The sequence below is a fragment of the Amphiprion ocellaris genome, chromosome 8, assembly GCF_022539595.1.
Source record: "Amphiprion ocellaris isolate individual 3 ecotype Okinawa chromosome 8, ASM2253959v1, whole genome shotgun sequence".
Classification (NCBI taxonomy): domain Eukaryota; kingdom Metazoa; phylum Chordata; class Actinopteri; family Pomacentridae; genus Amphiprion; species Amphiprion ocellaris.
Genome location: NC_072773.1, coordinates 961,891 through 980,151, shown reverse-complemented (window position 1 = coordinate 980,151; position 18,261 = coordinate 961,891). Strand labels below are relative to the sequence as shown.

Genomic DNA, 18,261 nt, shown 5'->3' with positions numbered 1-18,261 from the left:
TGTGTTTGGAGCTCAGAGGGTTGAAGTGGAACTGTGAAAGCTGATGGGAGGTTCTGAGGGAATTAATCTGTCGGTCAGATGAATGCGTTTAATCTGAGTTTATTAATGCGTTCCAACATGCGAACTGAGAATTTATTTAAATCAGAAGCAGCAGATTCATTATGAAGCTACGCAGCTTTTAAATTAGCTTCGGCGCTAAAAGAAACGGGAGCAGATATGAGCTTCAGCGCGGTGGTCGAGGTCGCAGCCTCATTTCTGCATCCGGAGCGGCACTTCATTACCTGAATATCTGATCTGCTGCTCGGCCGTCGCTCATTTGCATATCTGTAAAATAAAGACTTTAATTCCTCAGCGAGACGGAAACCAACCGCTCTGACAAATGAATGGTTTAATCAGCAGCGGAATTAAAATGAGTCCTATCAGCCTGCTAATTGGTCCGCAGCTCACCGAAGACTTAATGACATTAACAGAAGAACAAACTCTCTGCAGCCGTTTATTAAACCAAACAAATGTTGGTGTTCCTTCAAATTCAGCCCACAAATGTTCAGTTCTATGTTTAATAAAGCCTCAGAGTCTTCATTAGCGGCTGCTGGGTGTAATTTTTAACAGACAGAAATGCAACACAGGACTATTTTAACTGAATATTTTAAATTTCATTACATTCAGAAAGGATTTAAATGTGATTATAGTTGAAATTAAATCATTATCGGACAATAATTCAAACGAAAAATACGAATCTGAGCATCTTTAGTTACTGATAAACATGATAAACTTCAGGAAGGTGCTGCTGGCGCCCCCTACTGGTGGAGTTTACCCAGAAAATGTACATAAAAGATGGAGCTGTATTCTTCCTAACAGCCAGCAGGGGGCGACTCCTCTGACGTCAGGTTGCGTTGAAGCTGATCAGAAAATGAACCGACTTCTCGTTTGATTTGTTTCCTCAGAAAACGTTCTGCTCAGGAGTTTATGATCGTAATCTCTAGTTTTAAGTTTCCTTTAACACAGCGGGACATTCCCTCAGGAAATTAAAGTTCAACGTGGAGGAAAATAGACGATAAATCAGCCTTAAGGAGGACGCAGAGGAAACATCTCAACGTAAAACATGAACAAACACATTTCCACAGGAATTCATGCTGAGAAGGCACAAACTGGTGCCTGAAGATTCACCAGAATGCAGGAAATGAACCGTTGGATGCACAAAGTTGAAATTAATTAAACTTAACATGTCCTATTTTTACACTTGATCACTTTAAAACAAGTTTTAGAATGAATGAAAACATGAGATTCTGTTCATCAGCTCATTAAATTAATTCATAGGAAACAGAACCGGCACATAAACAGACTTCCCAGGATGCATTTTTTGTTTTGTTTTGTTTTTTGGGGTCTTTTTTTTATATTTTCAGAAAAAAGACTTGTAAAAAAAACCTCTTCAAACACAAACAGTGAAAATTTGCAGCGTGTTCCTGAAAAAACATGAAAAATGAGTGTAATTTTACAGTCAGATGATGTCAGATTTAAACACCGTCAACGTGTTTTTATTTTATTTTACTAGTTATTAGATAATAACTACCAGATGGTATTCAAGAATAAGTGGGTGATTTGTGAAACAACAGTAAATTGTTATAAAAACAAATTTTAAAGAAGACAGTTAAAGGGGCACCATGACAGAGACTCGTGTGGAGGTTAATGACCTCCAAGCAGAGCTCAGGCGTTTGGGATTAAGTGGGATTTTAATTTGTTGAATGAAGCAGAAACATCAGCTCAGGATAAATGAATCCTGGGATCAGAATCTGAACTTCCTGCCACCAGCTGTTCTTCCTTCATGACATCTGTGTGGCAGCAGACGCAAACAAAGTTTAGTTTCTCTATTCTAGAACATATTTGTTTCACATTTTTAGGTATTGGCATAGAAAAGGTCGACAAACTGCCATAAAACTTTTACTTTGCCATGTTTACATGTAAAGGCTCGGTCTTTGTTGTCTTTCTTCTTGACAGTTGAGTATTTCTGGATGCTGAAGATCAGCAGATGTGATTGGATGGTTGGAGTTTAGATCAGTAGGAAGCTGAAACTGAAGTAAGACTAATCATTCAGAACATCCTTGTTCCTGAGGACACTTCAGAGGTTTGCTGGATGTTTGGGAGGAGATGTTGGACCAAACCAGAACCATCCAGTCCTCATAGAACCTTGGACCAGGTTTCTGCTGGTCTCTGATCCTGGTTGCAATATTCATGGTGCAGATTTGGGATCGCCACAGTTTTAGTTTTTTGCAGACGATGATGTTCTGTTGGCATCATCAAACCTCAGAACTCAAAGTTCTGTGGTGTTGGATCAGGAGAAGCAGTTTAATGTGGATCTTGTTGACTTTAAAATGCAGCAGAGATGACATCAGGTTTCTGAACCAAACTGAGAACATCTGGATCTACATGACATTGAGCTCTGGCTGGTGACGAACATCTTCTCTGGTCTCAGCGTTTAGACCAAATTCATGAGGACAGTCATTTAAATGAGACGTTTACATGGAGAACCTTCATTAGAACTCCTCAAAGCTCGTGTGATAAAGGAGGTCAAACGTTTGGAAAACAGATTTTATCATGTTTTTGTTTTTTAAATCTTGTTTTAAAAGTAAAATCTCCCAAAACAACAAAACCTTGTCCTGATCCCGTCTTACATTTGGTGGTTCAACATCGACTCTGGATGATCTGTATGGAGATAAAGGACCCCACCTCAGTCACTTCCTATCCTGCGTCTACAGATACTACTCCACCCGTCACACTTGTTGTGTCTCGTGCCATTCCCTTCACATCTTCCTCTTCATCCTGTCTTCTCCTTTTCCTCTGAGTCACTGCTGATCCAGACTAAGGTTTTCCCAAACAGCATCATCACCAACATAACGCTCATTTACATCCAATAAACCCTGAAGCTTCAGGTTGATGCTGTGGTCCCAGCTGAAGATGGAACCTGTTGTTGGGACGTCTTTAGTTCCAACATGTTGACGATGTGCTTTCTGTCCACAGATATGGCGACATGGTTCCAAACACCATCGCTGGGAAGATCTTTGGGTCGATCTGTTCTCTGAGTGGCGTTCTGGTCATCGCCCTGCCGGTTCCCGTCATCGTGTCCAACTTCAGCCGGATCTACCACCAGAACCAGAGGGCCGACAAGATGAGAGCCCAGCAGGTCCGAGTGTCACGTTTCACATGCAGTTCAGTTAATTTATGTAGCACAGATTCACAACAGAAGTCATGTGAATCCGTCACAGCGCTTCACATAGTACAGTATAGACCTTAGAATTATAAATACAGGACAGAGAACCCAACAGTCCAAAAAATCCAAAAAATCCAAAACATGAATCATGTTCCAGAAGTTAGAACCAGCCTCCACAGTGTTAGCAGCTAAAAAATAGCAGAATACACCGTCAGAGTTCATCATTAGCGTCTCTAATCGAGTGTTTTACTGTTTAATCACCTGTTTGTTTCCTGGTCAGACTAAATCAATAAATCTACATCTGGAACCAGGAAGCGGATTCAGTGGAACTTAAACCCTGAAAACTGCAGCTTTGCAGCAAAAGTTTCACCTGAGAGACGAGTCTAGAGACAAAAGTGTGTGTGTGTGTGTGTGTGTGTGTGTGTGTGTGTGTGTGTGTGTGTGTGTGTGTGTGTGTGTGTGTGTGTGTGTGCGCGTCTGCGTGTGTGCATGTGTTGTGCTGACGCTGCTTTTTCCTGTGTGTTTCCGTCTGACAGAAAGTGCGTTTGGCTCGGATCCGTATGGCAAAGAAAGGAACAACCAACGCCTTCCTCCAGTACAAAGAAGACAGAGCCATCGGGGTGAGACACAAACACACGCTAACACACACACACACACACACACACACACACACTGACAGATTACAGACTTTGTTGTGATTGAAGCCAAACTGAGACAAACTCATGAAAACCTAAAACACTTCAGACTGTTTCTGTTCATTGTCGCTACCTGGACGTGTTTTAGATGTTTTCAGTCACAAATTCATCATCTGACACATTGGATTCAGGCTGTTATCAGAAGTAAACTGTCGCTTAATGTTCTTCTTAATGTTCTTGAAAAGAACCTCCCAGAGAAGTTTCTACGACTTATTTGGTTTGTCCAAAGAATTCAGTTCAAACCCTCCATTGGAAATATTCTGATTTAACACACAGAGACACAGGCTTTCAAAAGAGAAACTTCAAGAGGAAAACTGTTCATTTAACCATCATCTTGGCTTTTTTGTGCACAAACCTTACTTAGTTTCTTCACAGAATCCAATTCAGAACTCCTATTTGAAACTTGCTGATATATCGTTCGTACTCTTTGTCTTTCAAGTCTTTCTTCCAGCAAAGCTAGTTTGGTTTGTCTGTAGATTCTCAGTCATCCAGGTCATTGTAGTCGTAGGAGCTTTAGTAGAAACCATCTGGACTTCTCTGGCAGGTTCTTGTTCAAGAACCTGCCAGAGAAGTTTCTACGACTTGTTTGGTTTGTCCAAAGAATTCCATTCAAACCCTCCACTGGAAACTTTCTGATTTAATGCACAGAATCCAAGTCTTTCTAAAGAGAAATTTCAAGAGAAAAACTGTTCATTTAACCATCATTTTGGGGTTTTTCTACACAAACCTAACTTGGTTTCGTACTCTAAGTCTTTCCTTCAGTCAGAACTTCCGTTAGAAATCATCTAATTTAAACCATCTAGTCCTTCTTTTCAGCTAATCCAGTTGAAAAGTTCAATAAGAAAACATCATTTAACCACCATTGAATCTTTCTACTACAGTAAATTAATTTAGTTTCTTCCTTTTGAAATGCTCTTTTACTAGAAACACATTGAACCAGTCAAAGCGTCGCCTTATACGTTAGCTGACTGAAGTTGTAGCTCAAATCAAACCTATTAAAAGCTTCCATGGGGGATTTTTGGTGGACTTTTGTTCATGAATCAGTGAGGTTGATTTGTGTTGTTGTTGTTGTTAGGACCGGGACAGCGACAGCACTGCTCTGTGTGTGAAGAACCGATCGGCCTTCGAACACCAACATCACCACCTGCTGCACTGTCTGGAGAAAACCACGGTGAGGCTTCGTATGCTAACACAATTAAAACTAAAACCATTCAGAAAAACCCTGAAACTCTCATCAAACGTGGGTTTTTGTGGCTGTTCTGCAGCTCTGAGTGGACACGACCACCTTCCAGAAGTTTCTGATGCTTTATTTCGCAGTTTTTATCCACAACACAAACATAGTATGCTCGTCTTTAAATTCAGTTGTACAAACCAACCACAAAGAGACATAAACAAGACCAAAAACCAAAAGACCAAGACCAAAGAAGACAAAAACATAACAAAAATAAATGCAAAAAGAATAGAAACCTAAACAGAAGACCAAACACAAAAGAGACACAAAGTGATTAAAAAACACAAAGAGATCAAAACAACCAGAGAGACACACTGAGACAGACATAAAATGACTACAAAGACAAAACAGTCACAAAGAAACAAAAAACTGACAATAAGTAAATGTAAACTTACTATATAAAGATATAAAACGGCAACAAAAAGAAGCAAAACAACAGAGACAAAAATGACAACAAAGAAATGGAAAGCAGCAACAAAGAGACACAAAACAACCACAAAGACACAGAATACCACACAAATAGTAAATGATTCAGTCTCTTGTTAGATGTTTGGAAGTCTTGGAATGTTTCTGCTCATCTCATAATCCATCAGTGCTGACAGAAACAGTCCAGTTCTCCCGAGGATCGTTCTAACATTCCTCGTTCTTCCCACAGAACCATGAGTTCACCGATGAGATGACCTACAGCGAGCTGTGCATGACCGAGTCGGTGGGCTTCAGGACCAGTCGCAGCACTTCCCTGTCCAGCCAACAGGGGGCGCAGAACAACTCTACCGGCTGCTGCCCCCGCCGGGCCCGAAGAAGAGCCGCCATGAGGCTAGCTAACTCCACGGTGTCCGTTAGCCGAGGCAGCGTCCAGGAGCTGGACATGCTGCACGTCAAGACCACCTCCATACCGCCGCAAACGTAATGCATCTCCAGTTTACTGCTAGAAATATATACATACAGTATATATATTATGTTCTGTACAGACATGCTGTGAAACACCTGAAAACAAACCGCTGGTCAGATAGTATTCAGTCAAGATATTAAAAATAAACAGAAAAGAGGAGAGGACCAACAACGGAGCCCCTTTGGCAAAGGTGTGGTGAAGTCGCCCCATAGTGCCCCCCTGGAGAAGTTGTATTTTCACAAGCTCCTCCTGCAGAATTAGCTGGAGCAACGTCAGATTTACTTGGTGTCTCTAAAATGTTTGAAATGCAAAATTATTACTCTGCCAAGGAATGTGTCGGAGTTATGTGGCGATCGGCACTGGTTTGTCCGTCTGTCTGTCTGTTAGCAACATTACTCAAAAACAGTCAAACGGATTTGGATGAAATTTTCAGGGAAGGTCAGAAATGATACAAGGACCAAGTGATTAGATTCTGGCAGTGATGCGGCTTATCGTCTGGATCCATGGATTGGTTAAAGATTTCTGTATCATTGCCAGATAGCGGCATGATGTCACTGTAACCATGACAACAAGTGAACACTACATCAGCTGCCTGCTGACGATCATGTGATTGTGATTCTACTACAAATCCACCGCTGAGGACTTATCAGGACTTATCCATCAGAAATCATACAACGACTGAGCAGCCTTGGAGGAGTTCTGCTCTCTGAGGGCTTTTCTTGTTAAATTTGCCACTTTTTCATTGGCTTGTTGATGATTTACCTTAAAAACGAGAGTTATTGTTCCTCAAATATACGATGTCCAGTCTGCCCTAAATCTGTCAACAAGAGTCCCGACACATCTACGTGCCAATACTGGCTTATAGTCGTAGCGCCATCTACTGTTCCCAGGGAGTAAAAGAGGACATGCAGTGCTTCATGTTCACTGTCCAGGACAGAGGAACCTACTGCAGAGCGATGGTCAATAAACTGCATCATTGCATGAATCCTGCTAGCAGCTACATGAAGGAGCGATGGCCTGAATATTTTACTTTGTTGTGGAAAACTGGAATAATATTAAGTCACCATGTTATCACAGATTTTATTTACTTCAAAGTAAGTAAGAATCTGATTTCTATGTTACCTAGTCGTAAACACTTCCATCCGTCTGCAGTTTGTCAGGTTTTTATTGTGCTAGTCTTTATTCTCACTTTCCTAAACCTCCTTATCGATTATTTCTGTCTGGTTATGTCCTCAGTCGCTCCAGTCTGAATGCCCAAGCCGACGACCTGAAGCTGAACTGTGGAGAACAAGACTTCACCGCTGCCATCATCAGCATTCCCACGCCGCCCGCCAACACGCCGGACGAGAGCCTCCCGCCGTCGCCAGCCCCCATCCCCGGCATCCTGCGCAACACCCGGGCCACCGCCTACACCCACGACACCGTCAAGATCTCCTCCTTATAACCTTCACCCGCCAACCGTCCTGTCCTCACCCATCCCTCGGCCCCAACCAGCCACTTCCCCCCGATCTACTTTGAGCCTCTGATCCTGGTCCGGGGCACCTGGCTCGGATTCTGAGACACCGTGGATTGTTTTTTGGTGGATTACATGGAACCAATTGACCAGTTAGAAGACAAAATGTACAAACATAAACATGGCAGCCACCCAGAGCTCTGAGGGCAAGCTAACGCTAAAGGCTCAAAGATGCAGTTTTCCTCCTTAAACTTTCCTTTCACGCATTTCAGCCTCACCACACACTTACCCCATCTGCCCCCGCACAATCTGACCTTTTGGATCTCTTTGCACAAAACCCCTCGAGGATTCATCAAGGGGCATCGATGGAATAGACTCTTAAAGGCGCCGACACTAACTGAAGGTTTGGATTTGTTGGCACCACCTTTAAACTTCATGCTTTAGAGGAGGACAGTGGTCGTATTTTTTATCTCAGCCTGGTTTGATTGGACGAATGGATGGTTAGTTTGGAAAAGATGGTTTGTAGGAAACCAAACAACCTTCTTTGGATGTTGGACAGAAACTAATGATGAGTGTGGATTGGTGTTTTGGCGTTACTCAGATTTTTTATTTGGATTGACTTGTTTTTCTTTCCAATGACAGACTCCATCTTCAGGGCAGCGACAGCTGAGAACTTTGTTGGTTTATACCCAAACAAGGACAAAATGTGAATCTTGAGTCAGATGGAGTTTGGGAATATGTGTGGATGATCTGGGGAACCACTTCAGGTTAGGAATTTCAATTAGAATGAGGAAATCGTGAGCGGGAACTCTTGAGGTTTTATCAGAATCCAGCTGGACGAGTTGAAGAACGACACAGAAACACACAAACCAAACTGATTTTTGTGATTTCAAGGAGCTGAACTGGACTAAACCTGAGCTTTTCTAACTGTGTTTAGCTCAGTTTGGACTACTGGACTGGATTTACGTGGTCTGATGAGAACTGGTCTGATGTAGCTCCGAAGTGTTCGTCACTGACACCCAGACCAGGATCGAGAGAAAGCCTTTTACTTTTCAGAATATGCAACATTACAACAAGCAGGAAAATAGCATCAACAAATGAAGCGAATAATATTAATAACAGTAATAATGTGTGTTTAAGAACTACAGTAATTATCGCAGCAGGGAACAAAATGTAAAGCAACTAAGAAATTCACTCGTTATGTGAGAGAACATAACGAGTTTCTGCAATAGATTTAACGGGGAAAGGAAACGCTGAACGCTCGTCGGCCTCCAGGTTCGATCTGATGACGCGCACTTCAGAAAAATGATCCTCATTGGTGGAAAAAGTCACCGCGCTGCATCTAACTCGACTTTTATGAACTTTAATGTCTGAGCTCCACCAGTTCGGAGAGTTTTCCAATGTCTGCTCACCTGCAAATCACCAAAACCAAAGTGGGGCCTTCGGATATTATTTATTCCCGTATTTATTTCCCTCTGAGGGAGATTTTCTGGTTAGGGCAGCTGATGACAGTAGCTGGGGTAAAGTTTGGTGATTTGCTGGTGGAGACATGTGAAACACAGTCAAGAAAAGTCTTTAAAAGATTTCATTTTCCTCCCCAAAATGCCGTTAACCATTAAAGTGGGTCAGGTTAATGAGATCCAGGTAAACGAGCAAAAAGCATCACGTTAGTACAAAACATGTTCAAAATGACTCAAACTTTGTTCAAAATGACTAAAAAGTCGTCTAAAATCACCCAAAACCTTCTGAAATGATCCAAATGATGGCAAGGGGTTAAAAAATGAGCAGGAAGTTGTAAAAAAAAAATTTGAAACTACTTCAAAATTGCTGAACATTTTTCCACAACGTCTGGAACCTTGTTTAGAATGAGGTGAAATTTGTCCAAAGTGCATCAAAAATTTGTCGGAAATGACTGGAACCTGGTCCAGAATGACCTGAACTTAGTCTAAAGTCGAAAAATGTTCAGAGGTTCTTAAACGTTGCCTCAAAGTGTTTTAAACTTGTCCCTAATGATTTGAAAACCTCTAAAATGCCTCAATAACCATCCAAAGTGACTCAAAAATGTGTCAAAAATGACTGGAACCTGGTCCAGAATGACCTGAACTTGGTCTAAAATCACTCAGAAGGTGTTCAGAGTTTCTTAAACTTTGTCTCAAAGTGTTTTAAACTTGTCCCTAATGATTTGAAAACCTCTAAAATGCCTCAATAACCATCCAAAACGTCCAAAGCGACGCGTCCTCACGTTGAATCTTTTTCGATGCTGCACGCCGTCGGCCATGTTTGACCTCAGCCGCAAGGCATTGAAGCGTTTCCTTGACTTCCTCAGAAGCGACGCGAGACAACGACGTACATACTGTAACATATTTTGTATCATAAACTTTCACCTGCATCTTCCAATCAAACCCTCGAACCTAAAAAGCAAAACAAACAAAAAAAAGAGAAAAGATCGATGGAAGTCGTCGGCAGGCGTCCGTCCGTGCATGAGCCTCGTACAGTAGAAGTAGCACTACTGATCATAGGATTATCAACCATATCAGAAAAAACACGACACATGGGGAAGGCATCATCCGGTGTTTGCATGAGGACTCTTAGTTTCCCCGTTGGTTTGTTTTCTTCATCTTCCACCCAAACCTTCTCCAGACGAGTGTTCGCACCACCGAGCAGATTATCCGAACCGTTCAGGCATGTTCCTGCCAGAATGCAGAGTGTGTGCGCCGCCGGCTGTTTGTTTGTATGAAGGTGTTTGTATGATGAGCAGTCACAAATATGCATGGATACCGTTATAGGTATTTTATCTGTTTTCTCCTGCAGTTCGAAGACGGAGAGTCAAGACTGAACGAAGCGAGAGTTGGACGCTTGGTTTTACTGCTTCCACTGTGTCACCTCCATCTTTATCGTCCAACACCAGAATAAAGTCCTGGATCTGCTGAAAGTAACCAGAAAAACAACCTCAAGCTGTTTTAGTCCGCGCTGTTTGCAGTATTTTTACTGCTTAAATTAACACTTGGAGTTTATAAATATCATTTAATATTGTCATGAAGCTGCAAAAACGGATAAAACAACAGCAGCACTTATTAACGTCCAACTTCACATACAGACCTGATCAAAATCTTAGGACCAGTTGAAAAATCGCTAGAATTTACCTTTTGCACATTTGGATCTTAATGAGGTTTTAAGTAGAGCTACAATATGCAAAAGCAAGAAGGGGGAGTGAGACAAAAAGCACTTTGAAAAAGTAATTTCTTGAAAACAAGTAAACTGAAATAGGCTGTTTATCAGCTGATCAAAAGTTTAAGACCATCGCTCAAAAAATTACAAAAAACTCTCCAAACCAGAACAAAAAATGTTCTCAGTAGGACTCAGTAATGAGTAGCTCCACCGTTCTTGTTAATCACTTCAAAAATTCGTTTGGGCATGCTTGATGCGAGTGTTTCCAGGAGGCTGGTGGGAATGTTGCGCCAAGTGGTGAAGATGGCTTCACGAAGGGCATCAACTGTCTGGAACTGATGACCATTTTTATAAACTTCCCTTGCTATCCATCCCCAAATGTTCTCTATGGGATTTAAATCAGGGGAACATGCGGGATGGTCCAAAAGAATGGAAGAGTGATGTTATTCTCCCTGAAGAAGTCCTTGGTCAAGCGAGCATTGTGAACTGCAGTGTTGTCCTGTTGAAAAACCCAGCTGTTACCACACAGACGAGGGCCCTCAGTCATGAGGGATGCCTGCTGCAACATCTGCACGTAACCAGCCGCCGTTTGACGACCTGCACCACCTGAAGCTCCAGTGTTCCACTGAATGAAAAAGCACCCAGATCATGATGGAACCCCCTCCACTGTGCCGGGTAGAAAACATCTCAGGTGGGATCTCCTTGTCATGCCAGTAACGTTGGAAGCCATCTGGACCATCAAGGTTACATTTTTTCTCATCAGAGAATAAAACTTTTTTGCACCTTTCAATGTCCCATGTTTGATGCTCCCTGGCAAAGTCTAAAGGCGCAGTTTTGTGGCGTTGTAGGAGACGAGGTCTTTAAATTGTTTTTTTGTTTTTGAAACCCTTTTCCCGTAGATGCCGTCTGATGGTTATTGCGCTGCAGTCGGCACCAGTAAGGGCCTTAATTTGGGTCGAGGACCGCCCTGTGTCTTGACGGACAGCCAATCGGATCCTCCGGCTCAGCCCAGGTGTCATTTTTTTGGGTCTACCACTTGACTTTTTTGTTCCATAATGCTCAGGATCTTTCAAAAAATTTAGAATGACTGTCTTACTGCGTCCAACCTCAGCAGCAATGGCACACTGCGAGAGGCCTTGCTTATGCAGCTCGACGATCTGACCACGTTCAAGAAGAGAAAGCTTCTTAGCTTTAGCCATCAGGAGGGCATGACCATGTGAATGCCTGACAGAAGGTGAGAATTTTGAGCAGATTTGGGCTTTTATAGCCTGTGGTCTTAAACTTTTGATCAGCTGATAAACAGCCTATTTCAGTTTACTTGTTTTCAAGAAATTACTTTTTCAAAGTGCTTTTTGTCTCACTCCCCCTTCTTGCTTTTGCATATTGTAGCTCTACTTAAAACCTCATTAAGATCCAAATGTGCAAAAGGTAAATTCTAGCTATTTTTCAACTGGTCTTAAGATTTTGATCAGGTCTGTATTTCTTCTAAGTTGTGAATAATAAACTGGCTGTAGTTACATCCTCCAGCCACCAGGCGGCGCTGCCCAGACAGATAAATAGTAAAAATATTGGAAAAGTCCAGAAGTCAAGATTATAAGTTGATTAATTTGCACCATGATGATTATTATGTTCAGTGAATGTCTCTTAAACTGGTCAAAAACAGTTTCAATTAATCTGTGGTCTTCCATACATACGGAGGCCAACAACAGCCCAGCAATTACTCTTTTTAGAATTTTCTTCTCACTGATTTGTTTTTTTTTAAAAATTCATCTTTTTGTTTTTCTTGTGATGTCAAACTATAACTCAAGATAAATAAATAAGAAATAGCAAACATGGCCACTCTTGGCTTCCGTACATACAGAAGAATACAAAATAACTAATAAAAAATTTAATATCTGCACTCATGGTTGGTTTTGGCTTCTATAATAACTACAGACATTTTAATCTCCATTTTCTAATTATTTCATTAGCTCAAGAAGTCTTTTCCAGATATAGAAACCTCAGCGTAACATTAAAAACACAGTCACACTAATAGCCGTTCTTGTCTTCTGTACAAATACGGATGTTGTGGCTGTCACTGTTTATTTCTGTTTATTTAACGTTTATTTCTTGACAAAACTGACTTTTGTTTACTCGAGGTAACGAAAAAACTTGTGATCTCAGCAGCATTTTAAAAAGAAAGCGTTCTTGGCTTCCATACAAATACAAAAGGTCTGCTGTGATCGCAGCTTTCTCAAAATAAATTATTTTACTGTCGAGACATCAGGGCTGTTTTCCTTAAGTTGTAATCTTTATTAAGTTGTAATCTCGAGAACACGTGGTGAGGAACGAATCAACGTGACGTTTAACGTTTAAATGTTCATGCCGGGGCTGATGGGTAAACCGACTCTGGGATAAATTCCACGACTGCCCAGAATTTTAGTGTTTTGAAGTCATGACGTCGTATTTTTTACCAACACTGAAGCTGTTAAGGAATCATGTGAAATGAATTCAGCAGCACACATGATGGTGGTCTAAGAACTGGATCGTAATTTTACTTTCATGTGTTTTTTTTCTTTCAGCCGGTCGCCACAGGCTGCACGGGACTTTGTCTTTTCATATTTCATCATCTTTTCATTCAGGAGGTTTTCCTGTGACACCTTTAGGTTGATTTAGATCTCAGTGTTTTAGTTAAAGGCAGGTCGAGGTGCTGAGTTTTGTCTCTAACAGCTGGTTTTACAGAAGCTGCAGTTACACATCAGCCTCACATCTAAAGGTCACTTTTTCACATCTGGTCGGACTGAACGTGACAAACAAACAGAGAACAGTGAATAAATGATAAAGATGGAGGCAACATTTCAGCCGGTGTTCAGTCTCAGAGGGACGAATGAATGAATGATGGAGAAAACAGCATTAAAGCACAGAGGTGTATATTCCATTCCACTAATAAAGACAACAGAAACCAGAACGTGGTGTGAGCTGAGTTCTTCCTCAAACCAGCAGAACACTGGAGAGTAACGTCATAAAAAGTCTGACAAAATGGAGACACAACCTCCTCAGAACATCTGGTTCTTCATCTGCAGGAACTTTATCAGTGATCAGAGTTCTACCTTCATACTGGGAATATTTCCAGAGTTCCAGGTCCTTCAAGTCCATAGAGGTGAACGTCCCCTGGAGAAAGTTCTAGAGTAGACCTACCGACAACTGGAGAAAGTTCTAGAGTAGACCTACTGACAACTGGAGAAAGTTCTAGAGTAGACCTACCGACAACTGGAGAAAGTTCGAGAGTAGACCTACCGACAACTGGACAGTTCTACATGTTCTCCTCTATGGACTTCAAGGACCTGGAAGTCTGGAAATATTCCCAGTATGAAGGTAGAACTCTGGTCATGAATAAAGTCACTGTAGATGAAGAACCAGATGGTTCTGAAGAGGTCTGAGGGAACTTTTTTCATATTTTTTCCATATCTTGTTGCTTTTTCAATGAATGACTGAGGAACCTGAGAATATTATCACGAGTGGGTTTAATGTTTAATGTTGGAGTAGAAACTGATGAAACACTGACCTCTAGTGTTTTGTTTGCAGATTACACGTCAGTGTTTGTCTCCTAGAAACTTTAGATTTGCTTTCCACATTACATTTAATATTAAACTGAGCTGCAGTCTGGATCCTCATCAGTCTGATTGAGGTTCAGTTCTAATCAGGTTTGGAGGCAAAACGTTCCCCTGAGTTCAATATTTAAAGGTCAGCAGGAACATGGAACACATGATGAGCTCTGAGTGATGAAACAACCAACTTCAGTCATGTTTCAGCTGCTGCATGAGCAGAAAGACATGAAAGAGTTTAGCAGTAAACATTATTCTGATGTTACTTTGCGCTATTCACAGTTTATAACTCCTCATGTAAACACCACAGGCCTCTACCTTCACATTTCTATGTTTAAAATCATCCTTCAGTAAAAAGTAACTGGACTTCCCTTTTTGTTCTTGAAGACGTTTTACCTTCATTCATGTGGCTTCAACTGCCTGGTGAGCAGCTCCAGATATTTATTCTCAGCCCCAAATCACATGATGAATGCTCCGAGATTCACGAGTCAAGATGTTATTGGTGGTTGAACTGCTCGGGGAGGAATGGATGAAGGTGTTGATTATTCTAAAACTGCCCACAGATGGTCAACTCAAAGTATAAATGATGAAACTTCCTGGAGCAGGTTGATTTGAGATGTTAATGGAGCTGAAACTGCCAGGTGAAGGTAAGTCAAGGTCTGACTGGTTAAACTACCTGGAGAAGGATGGCTTAAACTGGGAATGTTAGTGAAACGGCCAAACAAAGGAGACTCAAGGTGGCGACTGTTGTCAAACTGGGATAAAAGACTGAAGGTGTTTGTGGTGGTGAAGCTGCCTGGGGAGGAATGGATGAAGCTGTTAATAGAGCTGAAACTGACTGGGAGGCCTCAACCAAGATGTTAAAGCTGGTTAAACTGCTTGGACAGAAATGGATCAAGGTGTGAATTCTGGTGGAACTACCTGGAGAGGGAAATGTTCGGGTGTGAGTGACAGTAAAACTGCCTGGAGAAGGCCAACTCCAGGATGACTTCAGGCTTTTATGGAGGTGAAAGTTTCTGAAGATTAATGACAGTGAATTAACTGTAGTAAAACCTCTCAGGGAGGGATTTGTTTAAGTGTGAATGATACTGAAACTGCCAGGTGAGGAGTGACTCAAGATTTAAACGATGGTGAAACTGATGAGATGGGGTGACTGAATGGTAGTTAAACTACCTGGGGAGGGATGGGTTCAACTGTGAGGATGTGGAAATGGCCAGGTGAGTCCAGGTGTTACTTGTGGTCCAACTTCCTGGGGAGGGATGTTTCAGGTGTGAATGGTAGCTACACCACTTTAGCAGGGATCTCAGGACTGCACTGTAAATGATTCTAGATGTTGTTGAGAATAAATCCACGTCTCTGATTGGTGGAACCTCATGGCTGTACCAGCACTGAACTAAGCAGCAGTGGTGCTCCGGCGCTCTCTGTTGGTCATGTCTGGTTATACCACCTTCCAGACCTTGGAACTTTTCTATTTTCACTGTCAGAAAAAATAGCACCAAGACAAGTTTACTGTTTCAGTGTCTCCAGAAATCAAACTCCAGCAGCCCTGAAATGTGGTGAGAACAGACAGAATAGTTTCATCACATCCGAAGGATTGAATGGATCCAGTAGAGAACATATTTTGCACTTGAGTGAGAACGATTCTTTATGCAATATTTAAGAAATGTATGGGATGTCCCAAAACTCTTTTCCACCATTGTATTCCATCATATTCCATGATTTCATGTGATCTTTTCTGACTTCCCCTCTTGAACCTTTCCATGCTGTGAGCTGTCTAAAGGTAACTGTAGTCCTGACAAACAGCAGAACGCTGTTATCATGCTGGAAAACTGAGCTTTAGGTGTGGAGTAAATCAGGGAGAGTTGGGTACTTTTCTAGCTAGCAGGGATCATTCCCACAACACTGTCCAACAGAACGTACAAGTTCTAATGATGTGTCAAAGAAAATGTTTTAGGGATGTTGTTGATGCTGATCTAGAACATTCTAGCACTGACTTCTCTCAAATATTCCTCCAGTTTTACACAGTGTTGCATGTTAACAAAGGAAAGACTCAATGCAACATTCAGAAAACGTTTTAAGAACTAGTTGGAGAATAGTGTTGTGGTTTTAGAACGTCTTTAGACAACGTTATTCTACACAGAAGAACATTCTGGAAACTCAAACTGAGAACACGACTGTTTTCTCAGAATGTTTTGAGAACAAAAATTAAAATAAACTCATGAAACCTATTTGTTGTGGTGAACTTGTAGCGTATAAAATTGAATATTAGTGGCAGAAACACATTTATATTTTTAGGTTTGGTATTTAGACACTTAGCCTTCAATAAAAATGAAGTAACTAGAAAAGGAACGGAAACTACATCAGTGTAGGTTGTGTAGAAAAAAAAGAAATACTCACCCTTGATTTGATTTTGAGATCTTTAGTACTCATTTGACTGGACTCTGTGCAGTTCAGTATCTTCTCATGGATACAGCAGATGAACCAATCTCCATCGATCAGCACCGACATCGGCCACAGCAGGCTGATGAAAACAGCTCTGATGATCCGCTGCAGCAAAAACCAACAAAACCTCTTTGTACCTTTCAGGCAGCTGTATTTTAGGATCGCCTGAAAGGATCCATCCAACCACAGCAACATAAAAAATATTATAAATGCAGGGAGGATCATGTAGAACGGGCAAAGAAAGGCTTGGACTTTGCAGGTACATTCAAAGTCCTTGTCAAATACGACATGATAGATAAAAATCCCAGTGGCTGCAGTGTAGACACCAACTGATTTAGTGACTTGGGTCACAAAAAGGTACAGTGCTGCTTTCAGACTCTGCATGTTTGACAGGTTTGAATCTTCTGAGGAAACAACAGTCGCATATATTGTAACAACAGGAAACCAAGTTTTTCCTGTAGCTGCACTGAAGATGCTGTTGAAGCTGCAAACCCAATCTGTAAGGCATCAAAATATTTCCGTTCTGTCACAAATTCTACAGATGGTGCTGCTGTACCAGAAACCAGCGCCCATAGATGGGTGTCAGTTCTTTATTGTGGCTTAAGCTCGGTTCTTCTTTCTCTTTTACTTGTTGGGTTAAATTTAGGCACCAAAATGTCTTGGTCAAGTTCAGAGAAAGTAACTGGTTTGGATTAAAGGTTTTTCATATTGTGACATTAAAATCAATCAGTTCTTCCTCTATTACCTCCTCAGAACCAGCTGGTTCTTCATCTACAGTAACTTTATGAATGATCACAGTTCTACCTTCATACTATGAATCATTTCAGAGTTTCAGGTCCTTGAACTTCATAGAGGTGGATCCAAAAAGTCCACATGCAGGTTGCAGGTGTTTCAGTTCACATCACGACTACACTGGGAACATTATTACTACACTGAACAGCATCACTACCAGATCCTTCCACTGCCTCCACTACAGTTTACCCAAAATGCACTTTTTAAAGTTGTCTCAGGTGAACTATCAGAAAACATATTCAGGGTACCAGTGCTGCTTTATATAAACTGGGATTGTTGGTTGCTGAAGCAAACAGCACCAGTGGATTTAAACTCGTTCTTTCTCTGGTGTTCTTTGCCAGTTCATCTTGTGTCATCAGGAAATCCATGAAGGGGTTCTCATCATCCACCCTAAAGTCCTGACTCCTTCAAAGACCTCCCAGCAGTAGAGTTTGTTCATGCATTCCTCCTCATAGACGTCCTCTGCTCAGTTTGTCCAGGTCAGAGACAGGAGTGAAGCTCTCTGACTGCTGGTTGTAGACATAGCAACACATCCTGGAGACACAGACGTTCATCACTCTTACATTCACTTTGCCTCTAATGCCTCAGTGGCCTCCAGCAGTTCAGTTAATCCTCCTACAGGGGGCATCACTGCTAGGAGTTGTACCATCACACTTTTCTAACATGTTCAACTTCAACATAACACAAACGTGGATCATGGAGTCATCCAGCACCACATGTACTGTCTGCTTCTGAATCACAGTTTGAAGCAAATCAAATCAAATCAAATCAAATCAAATCAAATCAAATCAAATCAAAT

General features: G+C 41.5%; 1 protein-coding gene across 1 annotated transcript in view; it reads left to right on the top strand.

Moving 5' to 3' along the window:
• kcnd1 (potassium voltage-gated channel, Shal-related subfamily, member 1) overlaps positions 1–13,591 on the top strand; it is a 66,470-nt gene extending 52,879 nt beyond the window's left edge. Inside the window, exons 4-8 of the mRNA XM_055013026.1 lie at positions 3,016–3,178; positions 3,742–3,825; positions 4,976–5,071; positions 5,787–6,037; positions 7,260–13,591. Coding sequence (XP_054869001.1) covers positions 3,016–3,178; positions 3,742–3,825; positions 4,976–5,071; positions 5,787–6,037; positions 7,260–7,467 — 802 coding nt within the window. The 3' untranslated portion in view covers positions 7,468–13,591. The remainder of the gene's footprint in view (positions 1–3,015; positions 3,179–3,741; positions 3,826–4,975; positions 5,072–5,786; positions 6,038–7,259) is intronic.
• Positions 13,592–18,261: the final 4,670 nt, after the last annotated feature.